Below are 27908 nucleotides of genomic sequence, written 5' to 3' on the forward strand. Positions count from 1 at the left end.
GACTTCTCCTATGATGACTCGAAAGTGGAGTTTAATGTTGATGCCCCCAATGGAGTGGTGATGGAAGGCTACCTCTTCAAGAGAGCTAGCAATGCTTTCAAAACATGGAATCGGTGAGTAATAACTCATATCCTATTTGATAACTGGGCCAAGGCTCTAAACATAGCTATTATTGGGATGTCTGCACAGGAATGCCTTTCACCTTTGGTAAGATCTCAGCAACTGTCATTGTCACTGGAAGGATTCCAAGCTAAATAGTTAAGTGAGGTTGTTTTGATAGTTTCTGTGTATGGATTTTTTTTTTAGGGGGTTTTGCATGTAGACATGAGTTTGCTCTGTTCATGTTCTGAACATTCCAGACAAAAGTAAGCTCAGAACCAGAAGTCATGTTAGTGTAACACTGCATCTGAGCAAATAAGTCCTCCTGAGAAAAATCGTAGATCCGGATAGATTAACTTAGCTTTATCAACACACTAACCTGGCTATGTGGTGTCAAGTCAGTTCAGAGCAGAAGAGAAATAAGCATCTGCCTGTAAAAGATCATGTAAATTGCCTAGCAGTGCAGTGCCCCTTAACTCCTGTGTGCTGAACTTGTGAAGCCACTCACTGTGCAGTGTTCTGATATTGATATGTTTGAGACATTATTCAGTAAAAGAGCTGGTTGCTTTGTATTTTACATAAGTGATTATTATTTTCCTGCACTAAAATGAACCTGCTTCTTTTTGCAAACTGGTATATTCCTCCCAGGCTGCGTTATGAAATGAGTCAGCCCATGATTCGCTACATCTTAGTAAATGCTTGAAAACATGTCTCGGAGTGCCTTCCATAATGGAACAATGACCAGGTTCCATGCAGGGAAAATAGGACACAAAGTAGCTGGAGCCTTGCCCTAGGGAAGATGTAAATTCATAACCATTAAGAGAAACATCTAACATAGGAGGACAGGCACTGTTTTCAAGAGCTGCTAGAATCAGACTGAACTATTGTTGAAGGGAGAGAGATGTGAGTGTGGAAATATCAGCTGTGCTGTAGGGAGCCAAGATGGCTCTTCTGTGCGCTGACCCTGCTCTTAGTCACTTATAAATATTTCAGCTGATGCGTCACTGGGAATGCCAGACTCGTATATGCCTCCTGCACTAGTCATGAGGCTCCACAGCTCTCAGACCTTGGGAAAGTGCAAGCAAAGAAGGTTTCACGTTCTTGCCTTGCTTGACGTTTGTGTGTTTAGTTTTCCTTGAAATAGTCAATGGATTTCATTTATGCTTGTGCAATTAAAAGAAGGATTCAAGCCCTTGCAGTCAATTTCTAATGCATGAAATCAGTGCCTCTTTGACCCACATTTCCTCCTCTCATGTAACAGGGAAATGATACAGTGTTAGGAAATTCTGTATTTGGCTGTCGGATACTTTCAGAGTATACTTACAGCAAGGTGGAGATGTACTAGCATTGGACTTTGGAATAAGCAAGCATTAAATGATTCACTGAACAGTCCATGGTATGCACAGGAACTGCCCATATTTGGACAGACAAGAGACTTGAAATTGCTAGAGATCTATGAATTGGTTAGGTAAGTCCTTTCTTCTCCCCAAACGTTGCCTGATACTAAGAATAACATTTCCATCCCACAGACTCTCTGGTCCCTTGACATTTAAGTACTATCTCTGCACTTCGAGGGACCAGAAGCCACAACACCAGCTACTGCCCAGCGCATCAGGTGTTTGATTTCAGTGCTCACAAGCTGTTGCACCAGAAGGTATCTTGGCTGAATTTGTCAGCCTTTTAGGATACCCTACTTGGTGTTTTCTAAGCAAAGTATTGCCTCAGTCCTTGGTCTCTCATATGGCTGCTTCCACTGGGCACCACATGTCTCTGCAGAGCAAAAGGTCATTCCAAAGTATGTCAGGATAATGTTGAGACCTGTTCCTCAAAAGCTTGACTCTTGTAACAGATGAACAGTTCCAAGTAACTGCCTTCTCATCCTGGCTGTGAATTCAAGGGCTGCTCCAAAGGACACTTATCCTGGAGCGAACATGACCCTCTGAGGCCTTCTGGTTTCCCTGACATCTGAAGTAATGCTAATGTGTCAAAGGCTCCAAGTTTTCCCTGTCCCCCACATCCCAGCTATCTTCCCTGTATCCTCCTACATTCCAGTTATCCATAGTCTGTATCCTTCTCACAGCCATCTCTGTCCCTGCAGTCCCACCCACTCTCAGCAATATCTACCCACATCTCAGCCATTCATAGCTCCTGTAACCTACTCATGTTGCCTTCCTGGTGTTGCTTAGCTATTCACTGTTAACGACTCCCCCTCACTGTGAGGGGGAAGGGGCAAGTGGAGAGAACAGCACAACCCGTAGTTCAGGAGCTCAGGCTAAGAGCAAGCACCAGGCAGTGATGCCTGCTCTAGCCTGGCAGAACAGGAGAACAGGGCTGCAAGAACTGGGAGCAGAAACAAAAGCTTGAGAGACAAACCTGCTCAGCTTTATGTGACAACAGAGCTCCTTGAGCATAGACTACTGTCATAGCAGCTCAAAGAGGTGCAGAACTAGATGAGTTCACAAGTTGATCGAAAGGGGCTCCCACGTAGGTGGGATGGCCTACAGTTAGCTGGGTTCCCCTTCTCCACAGAGAGTCCTTTATTGTTGTTGACTTTTATTTCTCTGTTTAATTTCTCAGCAAAGATGATAGAGAATCTTGTCTCATCTCATTTTCCCAGGGAGCCCAGTTCTTTTGCAAACCGAGCATGTGATACATGCTGTAAATAACAGCCTGCTCCAAGCCTCTTTGACTCTTTATGCTCAAGTTTTTCAGTACATTCTTCCTGAAGTCTAGCAGTGCTCACAGCTTTCATTGCCCTCCAAGAAGATAAAGGTTGCTAAATCCTAGGCTGGATCCTGAAGTGAGGAAACAACTCGAGGGTTTGGATTTAGCACTGAAGATTAAGACACCAGGGAATTTTCTCTGCTATCAGCATTATGTGGACCTGCTGTCAGTTGTATTTTAGTGGAAGGCCAGCATCTGGTGATCTGGTTGCCCTCCCAAGAAGGTAGAGTCCCTTCACATAAATCTGTCCCTACACTAGCCATAGACACATAGACAACAGGAGCTTAACGTTCAGTTTGGCCTCCATTAGACAATAATGGGTACAGAGAGTTCAGCCTGGTGAGTAACATAGCCTTGATAAGCAGCAAAGTGTGTAACCATTGACCTTATTTCCTCCAAAGTTCTTTGTAGGGCTGCCAGCTAGCAGGGTTTTCTGAGATGGGTTTTTCTTTTTCCCTCCTGGAAAGCTCTTCATGATGGTGAGGAATTTCTGGGTTTCCCTGGGGCAGCGTGCTTGGAGGCACACTGCATCAGGCATGGCATGTGCAAGTAAACCAGCCTTTCTAGTAAGTGTGGGATGTGCCTCCTGTGCAGGTCTATCCAGTGTCCCACAGGTACTGGTTTTACTACCTGCACCAGGACCAACACACATGCGCAGACTTCTGCCCTGGAAATCCAAGGCAGCATTATGGGACAGCCCTATTCCTCTTCTTTCCTTTCTTCCTTCCTTCTGTCTTCATATACATTGACATATCTAGGATACTTGTCACCATAACATCTCGGTGCTAAAAGAAGTCATTCCTTAAGGCTGTAAATTCTGTGTTTATTCTCTGAAGGAGAGCACTGGAGAAGAGTGAACTTTTCTTACCACGTTAGTATTTTTCTTGCTTCCTGGAATAAATGATACTCTTTGTAAATGCAGAAATATCCCATTCTGCAGGGGAACAGGTGCTGCCTCTCCCCCTATAGCTCTGTTGCTGTTCATATGCTATGATCTCTCTCTCTCCCTCTCTTTCCTCAGGAGGTGGTTCTCCATACAGAACAGCCAGCTGGTGTACCAGAAGAAGTTAAAGGTCAGTGAGGTGGGCCCCCCATGGCACTGGCAGCTTAGCCAACTCATCTGATGTCCTCCTCTGCTGAGGACTTCTGCACCATGTTGGGGGGAAGAAGGGATTGGATCAGAGGGACAGCAAGCCCATTCAGGCATTATTACACTCTGAAGCTGGGCTGTACTGAGAACTGAGTGGTGGTGGATCGTGTTTGCAGGGATCTAAGCATTGCTGCTTAGCAGAAGAAGTTGGTGAAGTCCCCAGTAAACCCGCCACTTCATCTGCTTGTTGTTCCATGCTTTGATTTGATACAGCTCCTTCCAATCACCCTAGGGTTATCCCATGGCAGGCTGTCTCTGTTTTTCCTGGACCCAGTATTTGCTAAACAGCAGGGTTTGGGGAGGAGTTTTCTGGGAAGCCAGATTATGACACAGATTCAGGGAGTTGGACAAAGCTGCCTCTTCTCTCCCCTTCAGGATGTCCTCACAGTAGTGGTGGAAGACCTGCGGCTCTGTACTGTCAAGCCATGTGAAGATATAGAGAGGAGGTTTTGCTTTGAGGTCGTCTCACCTACCAAGTAAGTTTGGTAGTTTTCCCAGGCCATCCTCACAGTAGCTGGACTGCGCATGGAATTGCAAGAGATTAGATTCAAGCAGATGTTGCCCTGGACTCCTCAGTGTTGACTGGGAGATACCGTTGCCTGAACTCCAAGTCCCTGTGAAGTTCAGCAGACATCAGCCAAGCCAGAATTTAGGCCACCCAAACCTAATATATGCATAGGCAGTGAAGGTAGCAGTGGTCAACTTTTCAAAATAGCTAGCAAGCCTGCGTGGAGTTTTTGAAGAGGAAGCACCCCATAGTGCAAGTCTTATAAGATTGTTTTTTGCCCTTTTTGCCTCTTAAATCGAAGCATTGCCCCCTTGGAAAGGCTATGCTGAGGATAAAATGGGACAGTTTTGTCCTGCCCATTTGCTCTTTCCAACTCACTTCTTTCTCTTGCAGGAGTTGCATGCTACAGGCTGACTCAGAGAAGCTGCGTCAGGCCTGGATTCAGGCTGTTCAAGCTAGCATCGCTTCTGCTTACCGGGAGAGTCCTGACAGCTATTATATTGAAGTAAGTGAAGGGCCAAGGAAGATCCCTAATTGTGTCTCAGAGCACTGGTAGTGGGCTTTTGGGCTGACACGTCCAATATGGGTGACTGGACCATTTGGAAATACTCTTCTGCCCTCAGAGTAGGGAGTTGATGGCAGTGGTAGCTCAAAGGCAACAACTGGTCACGAACCTAAGCCATACTTACAAAGCTGGTCAGGGGGAAAAGGCAAGGCTTTAAATCAGTGTAGTCCTGACATCTTCACATTCTTGCCATGCCTCTCTGAATTGCTGTTCCCTTGGAAATTATGTTCCCCTGCTTGCTCCTTGGCTGGGACAAGTGCAAGGCGCCATGGCAGTAGGCATCTGAGGCTGTATGCTAGGTGATGCTCTGTGGGCTGCCTGCCCTCGTAGAGCAGGGAAAGGGTGAAGCACCATTTCGTGGCAGACTTCAGTAGCACATTAAAGTGATTTATTGTCCCTGTTCCCATTGTTACTCAGAGATTAATGAGGCTTTACACTTCCCTTCTTGGACTAGCACTAGTTCATTCCTCTTCAACTAATGCTTCCTACCAATGTCTGTACTATGCAAAGTTCTGATTCCTTCCACAATACTATGCAGATCCTAGAATCCTTTTCTCCCTGCAGAGGCTGGATCGGACTGCTTCTCCATCCACTAGCAGCATTGATTCTGCTACTGACTCTCGGGAGCGCAATGTGAAAGGGGAGACCATCTTGCAGAGAGTTCAGAGCATCCCTGGGAATGATCAGTGCTGTGACTGTGGTCAGCCAGATCCCCGCTGGGCCAGTATCAACCTGGGCATTCTGCTGTGCATTGAGTGCTCTGGTATCCACAGGTACTGCATGCGTGTGTGCTCTGTGCTGCCAGCTAGAGATGTGGAATGTAAGCTCCTGGAACAGAGGTGGAGCCTGAATTACAGCTGACTATTATATTTGTACAGATAGATTCAGAAGTAACAGCTTGCTGCAATACTTGTATGTGCAGGTACATCCACATGTGCATATGTAAAACACTCACTCTCTTTTCCACACAGGTGCAGTAGTTGGTTTTGGCAGCCCACATAGCAAAGTGCAGAGTCTAGCCCAAAGTGCAACATAAACAGCCTGAATAGGAATCCTTTGGCTGTAGTGATAATACTTAGCACTTCTCATTTACAAAGCATTTTACAAAATTAAGCTTTGAAAGACAGAGCAAGTATTTTTCTCCCTGATGCGCTTTTAGCACTTACAAAAAGTTGAGTCATTGAAACAGGAATGCTGGCTGTTGTTTCCCACTGTCCTAGATTTTCATTATAACACTGAGAAAATTACCCCCCACCATCTCTGGTTCTTCACTTTCTACACATGACAGAAATAATCCTTGTGCCTTCTTTCTGTGTGTGAAATGTCATATGAGTGTACCCATGAGCATCACCTCTATCAGTAAACTGAATTGCAGAAGCCTACTCTCACCAACAGTGCACGCTAGTAAGCCATCATAGACATACAGTGGTAATATGCACCTCAAGTAGGGAAACTCTTCTGCATCCTGTGTTTAATAACCAGGAAGACTTACTAGGGGTTTAAAAAACAAGGAGAATAAAAATGGGATGATTCAGCAACAGATAGTACAGAAGAATATCTTATGGGAGGGGGAATTGTTTTATATGAACATAGGCCTCTTTGCTATAGGTATATATAGAGAGATATATGCATAAGAACTGTATCGATCTTTTTCATCTTATGATGCATGAGCAGTTTTGTTCTAAGGCCTGTAACCATTTCATTTTTTTCCCTCTTTTGGATGAATAGGAGTCTGGGTGTTCACTGTTCAAAAGTCCGATCTCTCACACTGGACTCCTGGGAGCCAGAATTACTGAAAGTGAGTGTTGCCTTTTAATGGCAGGAGTTAGAGGGTGGACATGGAGGGAGTCTTACTTGGTTGCAGGAGTAAATTGGAAGGTAACTCCTCATCTGACAGTTTCATTCTTTCCCTGTTTCATTGCAGCTGATGTGCGAGCTGGGGAACAGCACTATGAATCAGATATACGAGGCACAGTGTGAAGAGCTGGGACTTAAGAAACCTACAGCAGGGAGCTCCAGGTGAGTCTGAGCATGTGCACTGATCCTCACAGTCCTGTGGAAAGGTATCCATCCCCCCCCCACCCCCCAGCAAACCCTCTACCCTGAGTTCTCTGGAAGGCCAGGCTGCAAGTGTGGCTGGCACTTCAGTGGCCATTCTTGTGGCCTAAATGGCTTGGGCATGGATGATACATATACTTCAGCCCACTTCTTCTGCAGCTGGCCTGAGTTGACTCTCACAAAGAAGTGTGCTGTTACCAGCCAGCAGTGTGATGAAATGTGCTTGGAAGCCAGGGCTTGCTGGGTTTATGCCTGCTCTGAGACCTTGCAAATAGGTTTAGCTGAAGTACATGGTATGGCCTAGGGTTGAACATCCTGTTCCACTCTGAGCTACTTGCTTCACCTCCTAGTTCTGCTTTAAAGTGGGAAATATTTTGAGGCCTAATAAGCTCTTCCTCCTTCATATAGTCCTCGCTGGCTTTTAGAACTCAGAGCTGTGTTGATAAAATTGCCCAGAGCAACCTTATTTCCTTGTGGCTGTTTGCTTTAATGAGCCATGTGACCCTATGCACAGCTTTATGCTCTTCTCCCCTTAGGCAGGACAAGGAAACCTGGATCAAGGTGAAGTATGTGGAGAAGAAATTCCTGAAGAAGCTGCCAAATGGGGAGGCTCTGACAGAGAATGAGAGGAAACCTCGGCGCTGGTGTGTGAAGAAGTGCCAGAGGCACAACAGCACCACAAAAGCACCCACAACTCGAAGAAAGTACCGCCATGAAGCAGGCAATGCATCACCAGCCACGTTATCATCAGGTGGGGAACCTCCTTTGTCCCACTCCCCATACAGAGCTGTATTTGCCTGCCCACCACTCTTTGCAGATGTCTGCATAACTGCCCAAATAACATTTGTAGCCCCGTCTCTCTTCAGGGCCTGCAGCCTGACAGAGATATAAACAAAAATGCTATTGTACAAACCTTCCTGACACAGGTCTTTAGAGCCCTTTCCTAACATTTTCCATCTTCTTAAGGAGGCTCTTGTGGTTAAAGGAGATCATTACATTAGGTGACCCAACAGCTTCTAATCATCTAGGTTGCTTCCTTTGTTTTGCAGCTTCCTGCTTTTCAATAAGTTTCAAAAAACAAAAACAAACAAAGAAAAAAGTTTTTTAACTTGCTCAGTCTGTACTGGATGCCATGCTCATGAAGGGTTCTGGCTGCCTAAAATGCTCTGGGTTGACTGTTCGCCTGCAGTGCACCATAGCCTATGGCCAGTTCTTTGTTACTGCTTGATAGTTTGTCTGAGGATGGTTATGGCACTGAACACATCTGGTATAGGTGGGACATGCAAGCTCAGCCTGTGTAAATGCAGCTGCAGGACTGTCTGTCTCATTTTTTCTTTTGCTTGTTTTTAATTGTGTATTTCAAAATCTCTCTGCACAAAATAGCAGCCACCCTGGAGCGGAAGTTCCGGCGAGATTCTCTCTTCTGCCCTGATGAGTTGGACTCTCTCTTCTCCTACTTTGACACTGGTGCTGGCTCTGGCCCACGCAGTAAGTACAAAGAAAGCAAGCAGCTCTGCTTCCAGCATGCTTTGCCTCCCACCTCTTCTAGGGCATGTGCATTGCACCAGACCTGAAGGCAAGGTATCAGCCTCGCTGGAGAGGTAGCCAACTAACCAAATCACACATGCTGGGTGAATATTTCAGGAGAGTGATGAGGAGTTATTTGCACAAACTCCAACCCATTGCTCTTTAGTGCATTTAACTTAATTTCCTATACAGTCAGTCCCTTGTGTTTTGCATTCTGGTGGATGGGATTTTTTCCCCTCATCTTTTAGTTCCAGCCTATGCATTCTAGCAGCTTTTTCTGGTTTTGGTTTAGTTTTTTTTTTCCTTTTTCCTTTTTTAGCAAGTCCTACTATGGACATTTTTGTTTGTGACGATGAACTCCCCTCATATTCCGTCCACCTTCCTCTAGGTGCCAGCCACATCTCTATGCAGCATCCGCTAGCAGCTGGCCTATGGAGTGGCAGTGGCATTGGTCCCGGTGGGAGCGGTACGCCGTTCCTCCTGGACGGAGGTAAGGTGACGCTCTGGCAGCTAGCAGCAAAAGAGACACCCAAATTTTACTTGTTTCAAGTAAAACTTCAGAGGCAGTTGTATATATATCTTTTCAGCCAAAGGATTGGAACTCATACACGACCAGTCCCTTGGGGGAAAGGCAGGCTGGCAGGCTTTTGAAAGACAAAAAACCTTATAGGGTTTCCAGCAATCGAGTTATTGCATCTTAAAGAAACAACTGTTCCTCAGATGAGATGCAGAATCCAATTCTGTATGTGCAGGTAGACCATCGCAAACAGGAAGTATGAGGCATTTACTTCAAATGCTCCACATTTGTTACAGAATAGGAGCATGGTCCATTACTGCGCTTCAGCTGAGGGACAGCAAATTCTTAAAACTTGTTAACTCAATTGCTTGTGATTGTATGAGCTTACAAGAAGTATTTAAGGTTCTGAGTCAGCCCAGCAGAAAATCACAGGCTTTCCTTTTTCATGTTACCTCCTCTTGAAATCAGTGAAGCATGTGCTTTAGTGCTTGTCTGAATCAGTGCCTTAAAGGGTATTCTTGTTTCAAGGAATTCAGCATTAGTCAACTTGGTTGCAGGAGTAAATACTTGGGTGATGCAGGGCTTCAGAGCTGCTCAGCAACAGCCTTCTTCCTGCAGAAGAAAACAGGAATTTTTGATTCAGTGGCAACAGAACTAGAATTTTTTCTCATATTAACATTCATGTGCTACGAGCCACATTCTCCCTTCTTGCTTTTTATGCAAACCTAGAGTACAGACATGTATCTTGCTGGAGTCACTCTTTATTTACGCTGACGTAGTGGACAGCAGAGTCTCATGATACAGAGTGTTTGCTTTCTACAAAAAGCATCAGTGATTGTTCTGACAGCGAATCCAAAAAAGATATACACGGTATATGCCACTTTTGACCGTTCCTGGGAGCTGCATTCACCCAATCATGAAGTTCCCAAGCCCAATCCAAACACCTTATCTTTTGAATATTCACTACCTGTCATAAGCATTGGACAGTCTCCAAAATTCTTCAGTGAATGAGTCTGAATAACAGAACAGCAGAAGAGAAGCAAAATCCCTCAAATTCTTATGTCAGAAATAATCTTCTCCACTCCATCTGTAGCCAAGGGACTCAGTGTCTTGAGTCTCTAGTTTCTCATGAAGATCTGCCATGCAGCTTGGTAAAGGTCAGCGCAAATGGAAACTTTTGCCCAACAAGCAACTAGGACTGGAACATGTGTGGTCTGTGGCATGAGTGAATGTACTGACAGAGCAGAAGATGTCTGCTTGTCTGTATCATGCCTGGCTCTGAGCGATATTATTACCTTTAATTTTATGGATGTTTTATTTTTATACCAGAAGACTATTTGGGCTCCCTTTGTGAGGTGCTTGGGACATCTCATGCCTCCTGAGTGTGAGTGCACAGTGAGGGGATAATAGTGGATTGGTAGTAATTAACATGCTGCTCCAAATACTTGTTCTTTCTTTTAAATAAGTAGGAGGTCAGAAGACACTGCTTCATGTTGTATACTAAGGAAATTGTTCATCATTGTATGAAAAACATACCAGTTGCTCTGAAAAATGATCTAGAGAACTACAGATCTAGTTGGAACAAATTTAATGGATGTAATGGAAATTTTCCATGAATGTAATACTGATTATTTTCTATTAATGTAGTACTGACAACATACAAGACTACTGACAAGGTGTTAGATGTTACACGTTCAGATTAGGTCTGTTCTTGCGTATGGGTGTATAAGTGTGGATCTGACAAGGATCTGATTTTACAAGGTTGGATCTACACTGATGTACCAGATTAGAATCTGGCCCAAAATATTTAGTGCTAAATGATTTACCATATGAATTAAATGAGATTATTTTTCTCTTCATTCATATTTGTTTTTTTGCCATCAGTTTTTACTGAAAATGGCATGTCTCTGAAATAATTTTACTGGAAGGCAGTAACATAGTGACCTGCTTTGTGGCTAGGCTGTGAGCCAGTTTTCTTCTGAATGATGCAAATCACATAAAAGATATTCAAGCTAGCAGCTGAACATCACTGAGATGTGTCCTTGTCCTGACTGCACTGGTAGAAAGCTGTTGGAGTGTGCAGCCTCAAAGTGAGATGCAGTGTGATGACTTTGAGACTGACTTTCTCATCACTGAAGTTGAGAAGGGTCTAATGTTCAATTCACATTCTTTTGTGGATCTGCATTCCACTTTTAGGAGTCTTCAGATGTTGCAGCAATTAGTGTGGGTTCATATTTTCCATAGATGATATCACTCTGCTGGAGAAAGAGGGGCCCTGGGCATTTTTGTCCAGCATTCTCACATTTAATGTGAATCTGTTTTGGGGTGGATTAGTAAACTTCATGCTTTTAAATGTGAGCCCCTGTGGAGGGCTGGCTGAAACCCAGTTAGCAGAGGTTGTCAGTCTGGCCCAACTGCAACAACACAGAGCAATCACAGTGCAAAGGGCCATGTCAGCATTGATTTCTGTTATAACTTTATCTCCTGTGGCTTTTGAACAGTGTTGAAGGATTAGTTGTGAGCCATGATTTGAGGACCAGTGATTCAGAGAGACTGTGACCAGCAATTCTGAGAGACTGTTCTTTGTCTAGGCTCAAGCTGTAGGTGCTCTGAAGATGTCTATAGGCAGCCTTTAAGGATAAGGTGTCCTGTTCTGCTATGGTTTTCCAGGCTGACATCTTTAGTTCTTGCAGGCTTCCCTCCTGCTACTCTTTGCCAAGGCTACTCAACTCATATTTTCAGAAACATGTTGCCAGGTACAACCTGGCTTATTTTTCTTTCTAAACACAGTGATTTGAGCCTACCTTGGTGTAAATCATTGGGGCTTCAACTCTTGAGTTCTGGGAAGGGAAAGAGAAGGACACTTCCCAACCCTGACAGTCATTGGCAAGTTAAGTGCAGCAGGAAGCTGAGCCCAGCCAGAGTTCCCAAGGGGGCAGGGCATCCATTAGGATGAAGGTGATGTGCAATCCCTGTTCTGACAGGGGCAAGTTCCACACGTACTTCTTTCTTTTCTGTCGTCTCTTCTCCTCTGCTTTTTGATTGTTGCTTCTGGGTGCAAGTGGAAAAGGTACAAAGTTGCTCTGCCACTGACACACTGTGTATCCTTGGTCAAGTTGCCTCATCTCTTTGACTCCATTTCTGGTATGTAATCAGCAGCTTTGTAACATTCGCCACCCTAGCATGGAAGATGGGAAGGACACTGGGGAAAGGGAGTGGACGTCTGCGGAGGTGAATCAGCCAATGGACAATGCCTGAGGAGTTTGACATGAGATAATTACTACTGATATTACTTGGCCCAGCCATGGGCAATAATCTGCCACAAGGGCGTTGTGTTAGCACATGACCCAGTGACAACTGAAAAGCTCTGGGAGAGCTCAAACAGAGGGGCACCTGGGATTATTATTGGTAAAAGCAGAGGGGTGTCTTTATTTGCTTATGATAACCTGCTGCAAAGCTGTCTCTGCTGCTGCTCTGCTCCAGTCTACTTCACAGCGTCCCTCATCGATTGCGGCAAGTGCTGTTCTCAGCAGTCCATAGTGCCATGGCAATGATGGCGCATCCCTGTGTGAAGGAAAGAGCAAGGCCATGGACACTATAAGGCTTTGCAGTTTTTCCTTGAAGTTCTGTCGAGTGGGGCTAAATGGGGTAGCAGTGCCCCTCTGCCCTGTCAGTAGTGCCCAGTGCAATGTGTGTGAGACATTCTGCACAGCCCTTCTCCTCTGTGGTCTCACCTGTGCCTGATGCTGGGTTGCCTGCATATTAAAATGATCTTTGTTTGTCTTCTGTTGGCCCTGCAGGTTTGAGCAGTGACAGTGGGCTTGGAGGCAGCACAGATGGCAGCACTGATATCCTGGTGTTTGGCTCAGTGGTGGACAGTGTGACAGAGGAAGGTGGGTGTCACACACAGGCTGCTGATGGAAATGTGGGGAGGCAGCTAGGGTGAAGGCAGGACAGATGGCCAGGCCCATCTGGTGCCAAGAACAATGGGGATCACAGGAAATTGGAAAAGCCAAGCTTTTGGGTCATGTCTCCCCATCCCTTTCTCACTCTCAGAATGCGAGGTGTCAGAAGAGTCAAGTGGTGAGGCGGAGATCGAACAGGAAGCATCAGATCTGGAGGACCTGAGGGAGCTTCATCCTGGCTTGTTGATCTACAAGGCAGCACAAGCTCGAAACCTGCCTCTCATGGCAGAAGCGCTGGCACACGGTGCTGAGGTCAACTGGGTGAATGATGAAGATGAAAACAAAACTCCTCTGATTCAAGCTGTGATGGGGGTAGGTTGTGCTGGTGGCTGTGGCTGGGAGACTGTATTTGGGAGTGTGAGGGTTTGAGCCCAGTTCAGAGTGCACTAACAATGGGCATGGTACATGCTTATGTCCCCTCTCAGTACTGCAGGCTGAATTCACTTAGAAATTCTCCTTTACCTTCTCAGGGTTCTTTGATAGCCTGTGAATTCCTACTGCAGAATGGAGCAGATGTTAACCAAAGAGATATCCGGGGCCGGGCTCCCTTGCACCATGCTACATACCTGGGACATACTGGGTAAGTTCCTTCACGCGCTACTTTGACATGCTCTGTCACCATGGGATGGAGATGCAGGGTTAACATGGAGAGTCAAGAGGGGCCGAGGGAGCTGGGTTTTGGTGAATTGGTTATTTGCAAAGCATGCCTTTTTATAGCTCACATCAACAGCTTGTTGATGTGCAAAGGGTAATTGCCCCCATGATGAAAGGTGGGGGTAAATGGGACCCTGTAGGCAAATTCCTTTCTCCACTCCAGTGCAATCATTCCTGTTTTAGACCAGTATAAGAGAAAAGAGAAGCAAAACCCATCTGCAAGCTCTCTGAGGATTATGGAGCTACACAGGTGATCCCCTGTCCTGAGCTTCTGCAAAGGCCCAAATTCTCTCCCCTGTGAACTTTCTCCCATGCAAAGGACCAGCCTGGGGAGTAGGTGCCAGGGCAGCCACTCTGGATAAGAACCTTTGACATCAGAGCTAGTGGAGGGACCTGTGAGTTTGACCTGCTTTTCACACGGGCCAACTCCTTGTACACCTCCATGAATAGATTTGGCAGCTCTAGAAGGTTTTCATCCCAAAAAGCACTTCAGAGGAGATCCTTCCCAGGCAAGGAGAGCTGTGCTTGCCTAGAGAAGAATAGTGCTTTCTGCCAACACCAGTATGAGGGTTGTAGAGCCTGGATTTCTGCTCTGATGGTCTTTTCTTTCCCTTCTTCAGTCAGGTCTGCTTGTTCCTGAAGCGAGGGGCAAATCAGCATGCAGTGGATGGAGATGGGCAGGACCCACTCAGTATTGCAGTCCAGGCAGCCAATGCAGATATAGTTACCTTGTAAGTGCAGCTGTGACTTCCCGGTGCCTGAATGCAGGAACAATGCCTGAAAATAGCCAACAGGAAGGAATAACCAAACCTCTTTCCCTTCTCCTTCCTCTGTTCCACTCTAGGCTGCGTCTGGCTCGAATGAATGAGGAAATGCGAGAAGCAGAGGGCCCCTTTGGACAACCAGGTCAATACCCCAGCAACAGCCCTACTGAGCTCCAGTACAGGAAGTGTATACAGGAGTTCATCAGCCTTAATATAGATGAGTGTTAGTGACAACTCCCCCACCTCCCCTTTGCCGTCTTGAAGTTGGGCTGGATTTCTGGAAGCCTTGTAAGCCCCACCCTTGGTATATTGGTGTTTCTTGCAGATTGGTCTGTTTTTAATGCCTGTGCATATAGGTTGAGATCCACACAGGAAGAAGAAAGGATCTTTTCTGTTAGCGTAAAGTTACCATGCTTGACTACTGGATAGTTGATTTCATGTAGGAGAGTCTTAGGGCATAACCACAGACCATGGCATGTGGGCTTGCATGTGTGATAAGTACGTAAGACTAGCGTTAAGCATTAAAAAAACAAAATAACAAACAAAAAAAACAAAAGAAAGAGAAGAAAAGGAAACTCTCTATCACCAGGAGAAATCCACCAACAATATGATCAGACAAACCTGTCATGTTTCTGCTGCAGTGTAGTTACTATGCACTGAATTCTTGTCTGAACAGTTTGCTTGGAAAGGATTCTGACAAGGAGCCCTCCTGGCAGTGTGACCAGCAGCCTGGGGCTGTTGCAACATCCAGCAGGTGCTGGGGCCAGTTTAGAAAACTAAACCATGACCTCTAAGCCAGGAACAGGCTGTTTTGTGGGGCCTTTGCTCTAGAAGGCATAACAGAAGGGGTAGGATTGAGAGCGATGGCTACCCACCTTACATGCTCTCAGGACTATACCAGCCACGCTTCCTTTTTTTTGGGCCCTTGGTGGCTAGCTGGTCAAAAGCCATAGCTCACATGCTTCCTGGGCTGAGATGTGATCAGCACATTGCTATCGAAGCAGCAATGCTAACTTTTTGAGGCTGGGAGAAGCTTGTCGCTGGCGATGGGCCTTGTGTCAGGGAATAAAAGCCAAGTCCAATTCCCACTGCCTAAATGGCTGCCTGAAAGATGCAATTTGAGTTTGGTTCAGTTTGTTTCCTGGTCACTTCAGATTTCTGACTTAGCATCTCTGTGGAGACTTCTACTTGCATGTATATCCCCTCCATGTGTAACCCTGCATGCTGAAACATATGAATAGAGCATCTCGGCAGCTGGCCCAGGGAATCTGGAGTTTCCCAATTCCAATGACCAGCAGAATCTTTTTGTTTCCTTCTTGTATTATTCTTTGCTGGAGTAGGGGAACATGTTTCTACTCAGAGCACTTTGTTGCTATCTTTATAGTCTGTGTTTTGGGGATCATGTCACAGTAGCTGTGCAGAGATGCTGCAACCATGTAGTCCTCTCTTAGGAGGACTTACAGAGCATGCATACCATGGCAGATTACACTCAGGCTGGGAATTTGGATGCCAAGCTGAGATGTCCTCCCATAAGTGTCCCTTCTGAATGCCTTCAACTGCTATTGGCATCAGAGTTCTTCATGGCTCATGGAGGGCAGTCTGTGACTGGTATTTATTCCTGCTTGGGCTGCTGGCTCTGGGGCTGGGCCACAGTGCCTTACAGGAAATGCTGGGATCTTGAGGGATCAGGATCTTGCAAGGAACACAGGTTACAAGGTAGAGTTCCCAATCCCTTTGTGTTATATCAGTAGTGATGCAGTCATCTTATTTTTCATCCAATACATGTTTGGCTCCTTTACTTTTTTTATACTGGTTGCTATCATGCTTCAGCCCTTGGTGGATTAGACTGCTCTGTGGTTTATTTCTATTGATGTAATTCTGCCCTCAGATGCTGAACCAACAGTACTCAGAGTCCACCCACATGTCTAAAAATGGAACAGTAGAGAAACTCCACTTGGACTCTGTTAGTGTGTCCTCTCAGTTCAAGGGAGAGTCCCTGCTTCCTCAGGGAAGTGCTGCCCCAGATTTTGCTGCAGACAGACCACAATTTTTTGTCTGTGCCATCTGGTTCTTGAATTCTGTCTTGGCCTTTTGGCTTTCTCATGCTTTTTCCCTTTGGAGCTGAGTTCTGATCTCAGTTCCAGTTGTCATGAATCTGGAACAGTCCTCGTGACTGTGCTGAAATTGCTCCAGATCAATGGCAGTACAGAATCTGGCCTCAGGGCCTTTCTTTCTTCCCAAAATAATAAACAATCTCCTTCCACCAATCTTAGAAAATCAAAATTAAGGAGCTCAGCCCCATCAGCCTTTTCACCTTCGGCAATGCCTTTCACTGCATCTTCTCCACCACTCCACTTTCTGAGGCCCTAGGGGACAGACATGGTATCATTGCTCTGTACCCAGCATGCTGCTGGATACTGGCATAACCCTGCTGATAACCATGATAATTTGGGACACTAATGGGTTGGAAGGGAAGTGCACCATGCAGACTTGTGTTCTCCCTTTTTAACTGTTTGGTGCTTGGCCCTGAAACTCTCTGGCAGTCTTTAACCAGGCAGTACTCCCTCTGAACTTTTCTCTGAGTAAAAGCTGTAGGGTGTGACCTTAACATTTGGCAGAGGGCAGATCATTTAGTCTGTATTCATAATGTGTTCAGCAATGGCACCATCAGGAGTGATGCAGAACTGCATGCAGGATTAAAGTGTGGTGTAAATACCACCATTGCTACAATTCAGTTCCAGAGGAATTCTAAGATGTGTAAATGCATAGTTCAGATGATAGTTTCTTTGTGAGTTGGGACCATGTTCTGATTGTGGCTCCCACATGTGACTCTGGCGTCGTATCACTGAATGGAGGGGGCTGACTCCAGGCATGCATCCATATAAGTGTTTCTAAATGTAGGAAGGCATGCATAGGAGATGTGGCCTGCACTGCTGCTACATGATCTCCTTCAATTTGCTTTTACTATGCCCTGAATTAAATCTTTCTTCCTGATACCAGTGTGAGGTTATAGTCAGTATCACTGCCCACTCAGTGTTTCCTCCACCAGATCACAGAAAGTGACTGCCATACATTCTCATTGAGCCTGGTCTTTCAGTCCTTTGCGCTGGACTTTCTGGTTGAAGTTGTGCTAAGTTTAAATGGGTTCCTCCACTGAGCAGAGTGGTCCCTTTCACTTGTGCGTCACTGCCTTGTTTGACATCCCTCCCTTGTCAGTCAAGCCTGCTCTCACTGCAGTCAGTGGCAATGCTGCTATCAGCCTGAGTGGGGTCAGGAGCAAATCCCTAGTCTTGCAAATCAGCTGTGTGGAATACCCTATGCAGAGGCATTGCTCTGCAGAGCTCAGAGTGTTGGATGCTATCTCTCAGTGAAATGAGATGTGAGCATGCTGGCAGTACAGCAAAGCCCTTAAACCATGTGCCTACCTTCAGCAGGACTGCTGTGTGATTATGGTTAAACAGTGGGAATCACCCTGAAGCATCCAGATTAGCATTTAGCGTGCTCAGTACAGGACAGGAACCAATATGCAACCAAGAATTGGCTGTGTTCCCTGGGTTAGGAACTGAGACACCCTTCCGTAGTGAATTCTCTTTGATAATCCTATCCCATTTTATACTGATCTGCATCAATTTAGACATTTGTCAGTACTGATGTGGTTCCCCTCAAGTTGTGCCCTTCCCTAGCAAAAGACCACACTGAATCAGAACTGGCATCTTTTAGGATACTTCAGAGATCTTGAAAGTGAAATAAATGTTTCACCACCATCATGCTCCTATTCTTTGTTAATGAACTCTGGTGTGGTGGTTGTCTAACAACTTTTTTGCTCATGCATAGCAACTTAAAACACCCCAATTGGTTTTCCAGTTTCTTATGAGAAGTTAGAAATGTGACTGATCCTTTCTGTAAGCCAATGAGAACTGGAGGCAAGGCTTCCACTTTGGGCCATTTTATTTTACAGTCAGCATTAGTGACTCCTGAGAACAATATAAAAATCATGTATAGTTTGGTGCATTGAAGCTCAGACTCCTTCACTGCTGAAGTACATGCATTTAAAGCATATGTAAATACTAATGCAAAAAGCAGTGTCTTGCAAGACAATTTATCTATTTAATATGTATTGGTACTTTATTTAGATTCAATGTATAAAACAACTTTGTGCACTTTTCCTACTTACAGTATTGGGGGGGTGTTTATGTTCTTTTATGGATTTTGTGCTGACTTTTTTAATCAGTGAAATTGTTAAGTATTTAATTTATTATTGATATGCCCAGAGGACCAGTGCAATTTTTATTCAATGCAGTTTGGCTGTATTTAATGTCAGGATATTTTTTTGGTGACATTGTTAGGGAATTTTTTTTCAAAATCTGTTGGTCCCCCCCCCACAACTTTCCTTCCCCCATCCCTCCATTTTTCTCTTCTATTTTCACGATGCAGATCATAAGACAATAATGCATCTAGTTTGAAATATAATAGAACACTTTAGTACATCCTGCAGGTTCTAAAACAAAAAAGTTCTCCAGGAAAAAATATGCTAAGGAGGCTCTTCTCAATGTTTTCTGTGTTGATTTGTATTTTTGGATTGGTGTGGGTGTGTGCGCGTGCTTACAGGTTTGGAGTGGGGGGAATGGGGAAGTTGTACATAAAGTTTGTTTTCAGTGAAGTGGCCAGCTAGGCTACAGGGAAGACTAGATATGAACACTGGCTTTTTTCCTTTTTGAAGTACAGTTGTATTTGTGTTGTACAATCCTATTTGAAATATCCAATGTCAAAACTTTTTTTCTTTCTTTCTTTTGAAAGAGTGCATATGTTACCTATATGAGATTTACCTTTGTCTAGAAAGCAACATGCCAGGCATTATCAAAGCATAGATGCACCCAAACCATTGCCTCAGACTTGCAGATTCTTTTGTCTTCTGAGTTTCTGAGATCTAGGTCAATATTTATGTACCTGTCTCAGATTTTGAGTCAGCTCAAACCCTGTAACTAAGTTCCTGGACCAGCTAGTCTAGGTTTGGAAGTTTTAGGGTCTGGCACATGTCTCTGATTTCATATGGGACGAGTTCAGGTGGCTGGCAAGTTGAGATGATACCTTTGTGTTCCCTCTTCCACGTGTCATCCAGAGCAGTCTCAGGTTATTTTAATATTGTGGTCTCTGGGATTGTCACTGCAATGTGAAATTTGAGCAGTCTAGAGGAGAAACGTGAAATTGGAAGAATGGATGAGTCTAAAAAACAAGATTTGACAAGCTGAGACTCTGATGAGCATAAAATAGATCAACAACATCTCAGATCAGTAAAAATGACCATTATTTATGCGAGAGAAAAACAGGATCTCCTAAAGAAATGCACTGATTAGCAGGCTGTCCAGTGGCCACAACACATCTGTTGTCTACTGCTAAATTCCTGTGTTGTTCTGGACTACAGCTAGATTACCTCTGAGCCCACTTCTCTCTCATCACTGCCCGAGCATTATTGCTTTCAACCAAAGACAAAATTGAATGAATGGATTAAATGTGATACTAAACAACTGGTCAGCTGAAGACAAACTTTTGTGCGAGTGTGCGTGTGTGTGTGTGCTGCTGTGATGGGGGGGGAGGGGGAGGAAGGGATTGAAGAGGAGAAGGGAGAGTGGGAGTTTGAAAGAGCAAGATTTTTTTAAAGAGATACCAAAATATAGAGTGCTGTTTCCATAGGAATGTGATTCATATCACAATCTGCCTGCTGGTTCCTCATCCCTATAGGGAAGCTGGGCTGGGGTTCCTCCCTTCCAAGCTTTGTACCCAGCATTGCGTTATTGGGAAGATAGGGCAGCTGAATATTTATGTGAAGTGAATGAGGGACAGGGTAGGGGTAGCAGTCATCGTGGACAGTTTCCAGGGCACTAAGAGGACCATGTGTGTTTCTAGTGCAGGAGCCGAGATGGCTGAGAGGTGGTAGCTGAGCTAGAAGCATCCCCTCCACAAACACATCTCAGCTTTTAGCACCTTGCTTGCAGTCAGACAAATGCAGGAGCATGTTTAGTTTGTAGCTCCTTGTGCTCCACCTGGTCACTTATTGGAAGCGGCCAGGCAGTTACCTCCAGATGCATTGACCCCCATCTCTGTAGACCCCTTTCAGTTGACTCCCATCCATTATGTCCCTCCAATGGCACATGAATGCTAGAGTGGATTCCCCATCCTGGGAGCCCTCTGTGTGACCTGTGGCCATTGAATCACAGGGAGAGAGTAAGCCTTTCTAACCACAGGGTGACATAAGATGGCAGCCTGGAGTGAAAGCCTTTGAACTGAAAAATAAAGCTCTCCTAGCCAAGGTTCCCATACCTTCCTATTTAAACAGCACAGAAAGAAAGAAGTTATTTAGTGAAGTCAAAGCTGCTAGATGTGATTGATTAATATGGCTCCATTACACACTGAATGGCTGGGGTTGCTGTACCAGGGGCTGACACCTGCTGTAAATATGCTGTAACGTATTAACCTCCTTCACTTGCCTGCTTTCGGTACAACTTTGGTACACATTTTTTAATTCTCCCTCTCCCTACACAGCCTGTACTGACTGTGACTATGGAACCAGATATTCTGTATGTTATCTTTGTACAATTTTAAAACTGTTGCTGTGGTGTCTGCCTTTTTTCTCCCTTTCTCTTCTATTGTCTCTTGAAACACTGTTAATAAAAATCTAGATAAACTCCTTCTCTCCTTCTACTTTGGCTTGTTTTATTTACATAGGACTTCTTCCCCTGTTGCCTGTATTAACTGGATCTAGAACACTGTCCCCTTTTAACCTGTTTTCCTTTTCCTCTGCAGCCCATGGTTTTAATTTACATCAGTGAATAGACTGGAATGGCACATGAATATTCTGCATTTTTAGTTGGGTTTCTATGACACTGTCCTGTGATAACATGATTTCAATGTGCTTGGGAAGAAGGCTGGAATGAAGGGGACAGGCTCAAATCACCCTCCCCCTATATACATATGTGTCTCTTTAGAGTACCTGAATCAGTTAATGCTTGGTATGTTCACAACTCTGCAGATGACTGGTCTAGTAAAAGGAGTCCTTGCACTAGATGAAAATATCCCTCTTTTGCAGATGGACCAACAATTCCCATTTCACAGTGCAATCTTTCCCTCATTGGTTCCTCTCATCCCATATGCATGTGGCAGAAAATAAAAAGAAGAGAAGAAAGACTACCTGGCATTGTGATTTCTATCACACTTAGCATGGAAAACATGCAGAAAAGCAAAGTGGCAGAATAAACTGTGTTTTCCATTGGAGGGACAAACAGACCCCCACAGATAGGAATAAATGAATCAGAGTAGGCTTGTGAATTTAATGAAGGAATTAAATAGGAAGGATACTTTGAAATCAGAAGGAGCATTGCAGTCATTTAATGCATCTGTGGAAGGAGCACTCCATGATCTTACAGTAAGATTAAAAGCACAAGGTGTAGTGCCCACTCCTGGCCCTGTTACTGACTCCCTGTGTCACCCCTTTGTTTCACTGCATTTCTTTTTCCTGACTAAAATGGAGACTTTAGCCCCACCCAACCTCACAAGGGTAAATGCACTGAAGACTGAAATGCTGTGGTGCTTATGAAAACCCAGGTCCACAAAAGGCTCTCTTTCTTTTTTTAATTACTGGGCAATAAATGCTTAAATATCTTCAGAAATCTGGGGCCAATACTTTGCCACAGTAATAGGGTTCTCATAACTGGAGTTGACTGCTGCAGGGTGTTACCAGAACAGTTAATTTATCAGTTTGCAAGAGGATTAGTGATCTCATTGAGCAAGGATATATTTGTGGTTTTATCAACATGGTCTGGTTACTGTACCACTGCCTCAGAGGATCACAGTCGTGCATTTTTCTTCCAAGAGTACATGCTCTCTATCATTTCACTGCTAGTTTGGGGGCATTTTACCCGGTGTATATTGTGCTTGATAGAGAAAGCCATGTTTAGTGGTCTGTTTGGGCATAAAAGCAAGGCTTATTATAGTAAGGCTTATCACTGGCAAAGCATTGTGCTAATCTATTTGGACTGTTTCTGGGATCTAGCTGGCCTGAGGCAAACTCAGCTATCTCATAATAGCACTGCTTTGTCTTGTGCCAAGTAGTCACAGCTTTGCAATCCTTTCCAATGCTGCAGTTACGTCATTTTTAGTTACAGGATATGCATCCTTGCAGATGGAAATTACCATGTCATGGTTCATTTGCAAGGCTTCTGAAAAACTGTCTTGCATGGTGTAGAAGACTGTTGAGTTAAATTCATTGTGGGAACTCCTCTCTCTCTTTGAAAGCATTCATCATTGGTTCCCATCAGAGACAGAGCAAAACTCTGAATCACAGAATCAGAGTCTTTGCTCTGTTTTGGCATGACAGCTCCAGTGTTAAGTTGATAACAGAATGTTTTTTTTTTTTTGAGATTACTGTTGGAGTGAGTTCTGGCTGGAAGTCACCTCTCTTTGGTCTGCCCCAGCTCTGCTGAAGATGAGCAGAGACGCCATGACTCCTTTCTCTTTTGTATCCCATGAATGCCATGGCCACATGCATGGGAAGCACAACCATTTACATTACTTGGCACATGTGTAAATCACGCTACACAAAGTGCAAATCAAGGGGATGTAGCCCAGCCCTACACTTGTGAGTACTGTAGGAAGGGATGCTACTGAAAGTAGTTTTCCATGCTCCTGTGCCCCCACTAAGACAGGATACACAACAACCAGCTTAGATTTGCAGGACTGAAGAAAGAGTTTGAGAATTTTTTTCTCTATAGGTGACCTTTCATCGGTAGACCCACAGTGCCAGACCACATGAATACTCAACCCACTACAGAATAGGAACTTGAGTGATACCAACACATTTGTGTGCTGTTGGAGCACACTCATAGTCAGCTACCACAGTTCAGTAGATAAACAGTAACTCACTGCACTTGGTAACCCTACCTCTTTCAACTATATGCCTAAAATTTGAATTATGATTCTCTTATCCACCTGAAGGTTTGCATTGCCCTGAGTCTTGGCATAAGAACAGCTCTTGAAGTTGCTCTAAATTAAAGCCAGCCATGGTGCTTCAGAAACTATGTGCCAGCTAATCATAGCTGGAGCTGACCATAGCTCTATGGTCATCCCACTGGTTCTAGAACTAAATGGGGAGCAAGGAGGAGAGATAGGGGCATCTGCATTGTCTCTACACCAGAAGAGAGCTCTATTTGCTGGGAGAGAGGAGTTCTTGGCCAGTCAGGTCTGGCTGTGTTCTAGCCTCGCAGAGATTTCTGGAAAAGGCGAGCAAATTGCAACTGGGAAACTGGCTCCTTGCACCTGCTACTGAATCGTGGAAATAACGGTACTCAGCAGAGCATGTACTTACTGTGACAGTGTTCTTCTCTTAAACAAATAAAGAATAAATGCTAATGCCAGAGAGAGAAGACACTAGAACTTCACACTGGTGGCTGCATGGAATGATTGTATTTTACAAGTGAGCCTAAGGTATGATGCTCTGCAATGCAGTCCATCACTTCCAGAAACCCATTCCTGAACCATGGCACCTGTTCAAACAGCACTCTTCCTACCTCTGTCAAGCTATTTCTCTGCCTTTCACATCAACCCCTATACCTCAACACTCAGCTTTGCAAAACACTGCCCTGCTGCAGAAGGACTCAACTTTCTCTCAAAGTTCTTCCCATTTCGGCTCCAAGAACTCAGTCAGTTCAGTACTTACCTATGGCTGCCAGGAATGCTTGACAATTTATCAGCAGACTCATTCCAAATGATCCCTGGAGAGATGATTCTTTATTTTCTTCATAGAAAAAAATACTTTTTTCTGTATCACTATATGGATGACATTTTTTTCTTCCCCAGAAAGGGAATATACAGGAGTGCATTTTACTGAGAGAGGATGGGGAGGCATGGATGGTGGGGGAATAGATGGAAATGCTAGAAATCTGGTGTGATGCACAGACCTCTGTGAATCACGGAGAGTTTGTCACTGGTGGGAGGGGACAGTGGTCTAAGAGGCTACAAGCTGGAAGTGACTGTAACATGAAGATATATATGATCTTTATGCACTGGACAGCACTGGTGAGCGGCCGTGAAAGCAGGCTGAGTCCCCCCAGTTAAGGAGGGGGCCCAAATGATTATAATCAGAAGCTAACAGGTAGGTCATGTTGGTTTTGTGGAAGGCACAAAAAGAGACATTTCCTGAGAACTGTGGTGCCTGCAAATCAACAGAGCCTGATTAAAGTCTGCCTGACAGTAGGGCTCACATTAGAAGCTTTTGCCACCTGCATGTGGGTAATGCTGAAGACTACCAGTTATTCTCAAGACCTTTTGGGCCAGGCACTCTCCAAATACTGAACAGAGACAATTCCTCATGTCCCAGTGTAAGTAAATGTGCTCACCTGTGGGCTGGAAAGGACATCTGTGCCTGGAAGGAGGCCCCACGTTCACAGAGGGACCTGTCCTGCAATCTTGCAGCAAAGGCACAGCTGGAAAAATGCTTCTTGGAGGATGCCTACAGGGTAGGGAACACTCCCAGTTGGTAGTGGAGGGGGGAAGGTGCAAGCCTTTTGTCCCTTCTCAGCCAGCCAGACAAACCTACACTCAGATCATTCTCTCCAGCTCAGTTTGTGAGGCAACATGAAGTTAAACTGTATCCTGCTGTTGACTTGGCTTTGTGAGGTCAAGTTTTTGTGTTAGCTTCTCTCTTCCCTCAACACTGCACCAGTGTTGATGGGTGATGTGCCTTGGAGCTATGCAGCTCCCAACAGCTGTGGACCTACCCGCTCAGTGACTGTCCTGGACACTTCTGGTGAACAGAGGGCACAGGAGCTCTGTGTGAGAGATTAAAGGTAGCTGTATATGAATACTTGGGATCTTTCCCTTATGTTTTCCCTTGTAGCTACTTTGGTTCATCTCCTTGTATGACCACAGGTAAAAATGAGCTCTGTAGCCTAGTCCAAGGCAGAAATTGACCTAGAACACTGTGCAGCAGATGTACAAGCACAGATATTAATGGGATGTGGGTGCCTAGTTATCTCTGAAACTGCAGCATAAATCTGAAAACTTCCCTGCACCAAGGGAGACTCTGTCATAGAACCACTGCTAGGGCGCTTGAACTCTTTGCCTTCACTTGTGGTTTGAACAGGGCCTTGAGTCAGGTCTCATGGAGAATTGTTACTATTTGATAGTGTCCTTCAACAGGTTGTTGTTTTGACAGCACAGGTAGACTGGTGTTGCAGCTGCCACAACAAGCACTGAAAAGTCTGGTTGCCAGAAGAGAAGCCAAAGACAACTAGTAACTTATCTTATCTTTGTTCCTGGCTGAACACCATCTCTAGCTGCCTAATTCCAAGCCCATATAGCCCAAACTGTATGAAGCTGTGCTGTTGCATGAGTGTTACAAGGAAAAAGCTTTGCATTTCAGAGTACACAGCTTCCAGAATAGCTCTTTTCTTCAAGTCTTACAAAAAACATCTCTCTACTGTCTTTTGGGCCTATACATCTGAAAACACCTATAATATGAAAAGGGAGGAATTATCCCAAATCTGGTTGTGAAGCAAGAGTCTTAAGAAAATTTTTACATATCCCTGTTCAGATATAATCCTGTTCATATTAACAAAGAATGTAAAATCAAACCAGAACCTTCTGAGGCAGTGCAAAGGTCAGGACCAAGGCTCCTGGGCTCTGTCTTTGATTCACATGTAGAGCTGTTTCCTTGCATCCAGATCTTCAGAGAGTCATAAGTCTTGAGTGCAATTGGCCTGATCTACCATGATCTCCATAAGTGAAAGGTACGAAGCAGGGCAAAGGAAAAATATTGGGACTAATGCCTCTTCCTGTGTATTTTTGCAGGAGATGCTACCTATCTGGACATCTTCCGAGAGTTCTCTCACATGGCTTCAAACAACCCTGAGAAACTCAATAGGAGGAGTCTGCATTTCAGCCAGTCCTGCAGATAGCCCCCTCCCTTCCTCTGCCAAGACCTTTTTCTGGAGGGTCAAGTCTGAGCTGCCCGAGCTCTATCAGCACAGAAAGGTGGAGATGTCTGAGAGGGTGTAACAGGCAAGCTGAGCTTAGCTGCTGAAGGAAGATGTTCTCTATTCAGACATGCTTCTGCTGGAAACCTGTGTTTTCCATGGTGCCTGCTTTTATGCCGTGACCAAGATGATGAGAGATGCTCCAGGGGTCTGAAAGTAATTCCAGAGTAGGCTTGCACTCAGGCTCTAGACCTGATTCCCTTTCCCTGCTGATCCTGAATGAAGTCTAAAATGGGAGTCAAGCTGATTTTTTAGCTCTTGATGCTGTCTCTACCTTGCCATTTCTGGAAGAACCCTCCCTTTCTGGGAGTTTGCAAACATTAGCCTTTATAATACTGCAACACTATCAGTCCCTGAAATGAAGTACCAGTGGTCCTGACCATTGAGGATGTCAAGAAGTGACCAAGTCTGAAGTGCTCCAAAACTGGGGGAAAATGACTGTTGCAGACTTTTAGTTATGCTGTTTTATGACAGTGTAAGTGGATCAAGACTGTTCAGCTTCATCTGGCTCATTAATAGACAGCACCAGCCACCTGCTGTGATCTAAGGTACTACCCATTTCCCACAGTGGTCACAGAATGCAATCCCCTATGGAATGAGGCACACCACACACAGCTCCCTGTGTTCCGAATAGAAGAAGGCCTCTCAGGACATAGCACCAGACTACTGCTGAGCCATAGGGGGCCCAGTCTTGACCAATCCACTGTGAAACCTTTGAGTTGAAAAAATGAGGCAAGTCACCTCATTTTGCTGTGTAATTCCCTCTTAAGATACCTCTACCACTGAGTGCTTTAACATGGACTGGGAGATACAATAATGATTTCATGGAGACTTTACAAGCAATCCTGAAAACAGCATCTAGCTATTTCTCTCAGGAGCAATCTGTCTCCTGCTAATTGTGCATCTCGGTGTTAGGAGAGCTGTATTCTTCTATAAGGCATGGCTTTCAGTATTATTTTTGTCATTATTATTATTATAATATGTCATAGTTATCAAAAATAATAAAAGGTTATGTGTGGACTATACAGGTATAGGCACCATGACATAATAAAGTGCATTGTCAGAATGATGTATATAAACTATGACAGGCTGAAATGTAATATATCATACAGCTGAAGAAATGTATTGTTTTTGGAAAAGGTGGGAGTGAAAAAAATCTCACATACAAACAATGTCTATGAACTGAGAATAAAGACAGGATTTTTTTTTTTTTAAATTCACATGCATTTCCTCATTCTTTTGATCCTAGATCTTTGCGAGCTGGTGGAGCATTTCATTATGAGAGGGTTTAAAATATGATATTTATCTGGCACAGGCTTATGGCTTGAAGGGAGGAAGCCAAATGAATTTT

At 44.6% G+C, this 27908-nt stretch overlaps 1 protein-coding gene across 1 annotated transcript; it reads left to right on the forward strand.

The window, feature by feature from the left end:
• Positions 1 to 27773, forward strand: LOC136994237 (arf-GAP with coiled-coil, ANK repeat and PH domain-containing protein 3-like). The gene is made up of 15 exons (XM_067311026.1): positions 1 to 113; positions 3845 to 3896; positions 4349 to 4449; positions 4875 to 4986; positions 5611 to 5819; positions 6775 to 6844; positions 6971 to 7065; positions 7641 to 7855; positions 8488 to 8592; positions 12949 to 13041; positions 13205 to 13425; positions 13584 to 13693; positions 14388 to 14498; positions 14612 to 14673; positions 26373 to 27773. Exons 1-15 carry the CDS (start codon positions 61 to 63, stop codon positions 26477 to 26479), a joined length of 1716 nt encoding a protein of 571 aa, XP_067167127.1. The 5' UTR covers positions 1 to 60; the 3' UTR covers positions 26480 to 27773.
• Positions 27774 to 27908: the final 135 nt, after the last annotated feature.

Source organism: Apteryx mantelli, chromosome 26 (assembly GCF_036417845.1).
Source record: "Apteryx mantelli isolate bAptMan1 chromosome 26, bAptMan1.hap1, whole genome shotgun sequence".
In the NCBI taxonomy this organism is placed as follows: Eukaryota; Metazoa; Chordata; class Aves; order Apterygiformes; family Apterygidae; genus Apteryx; species Apteryx mantelli.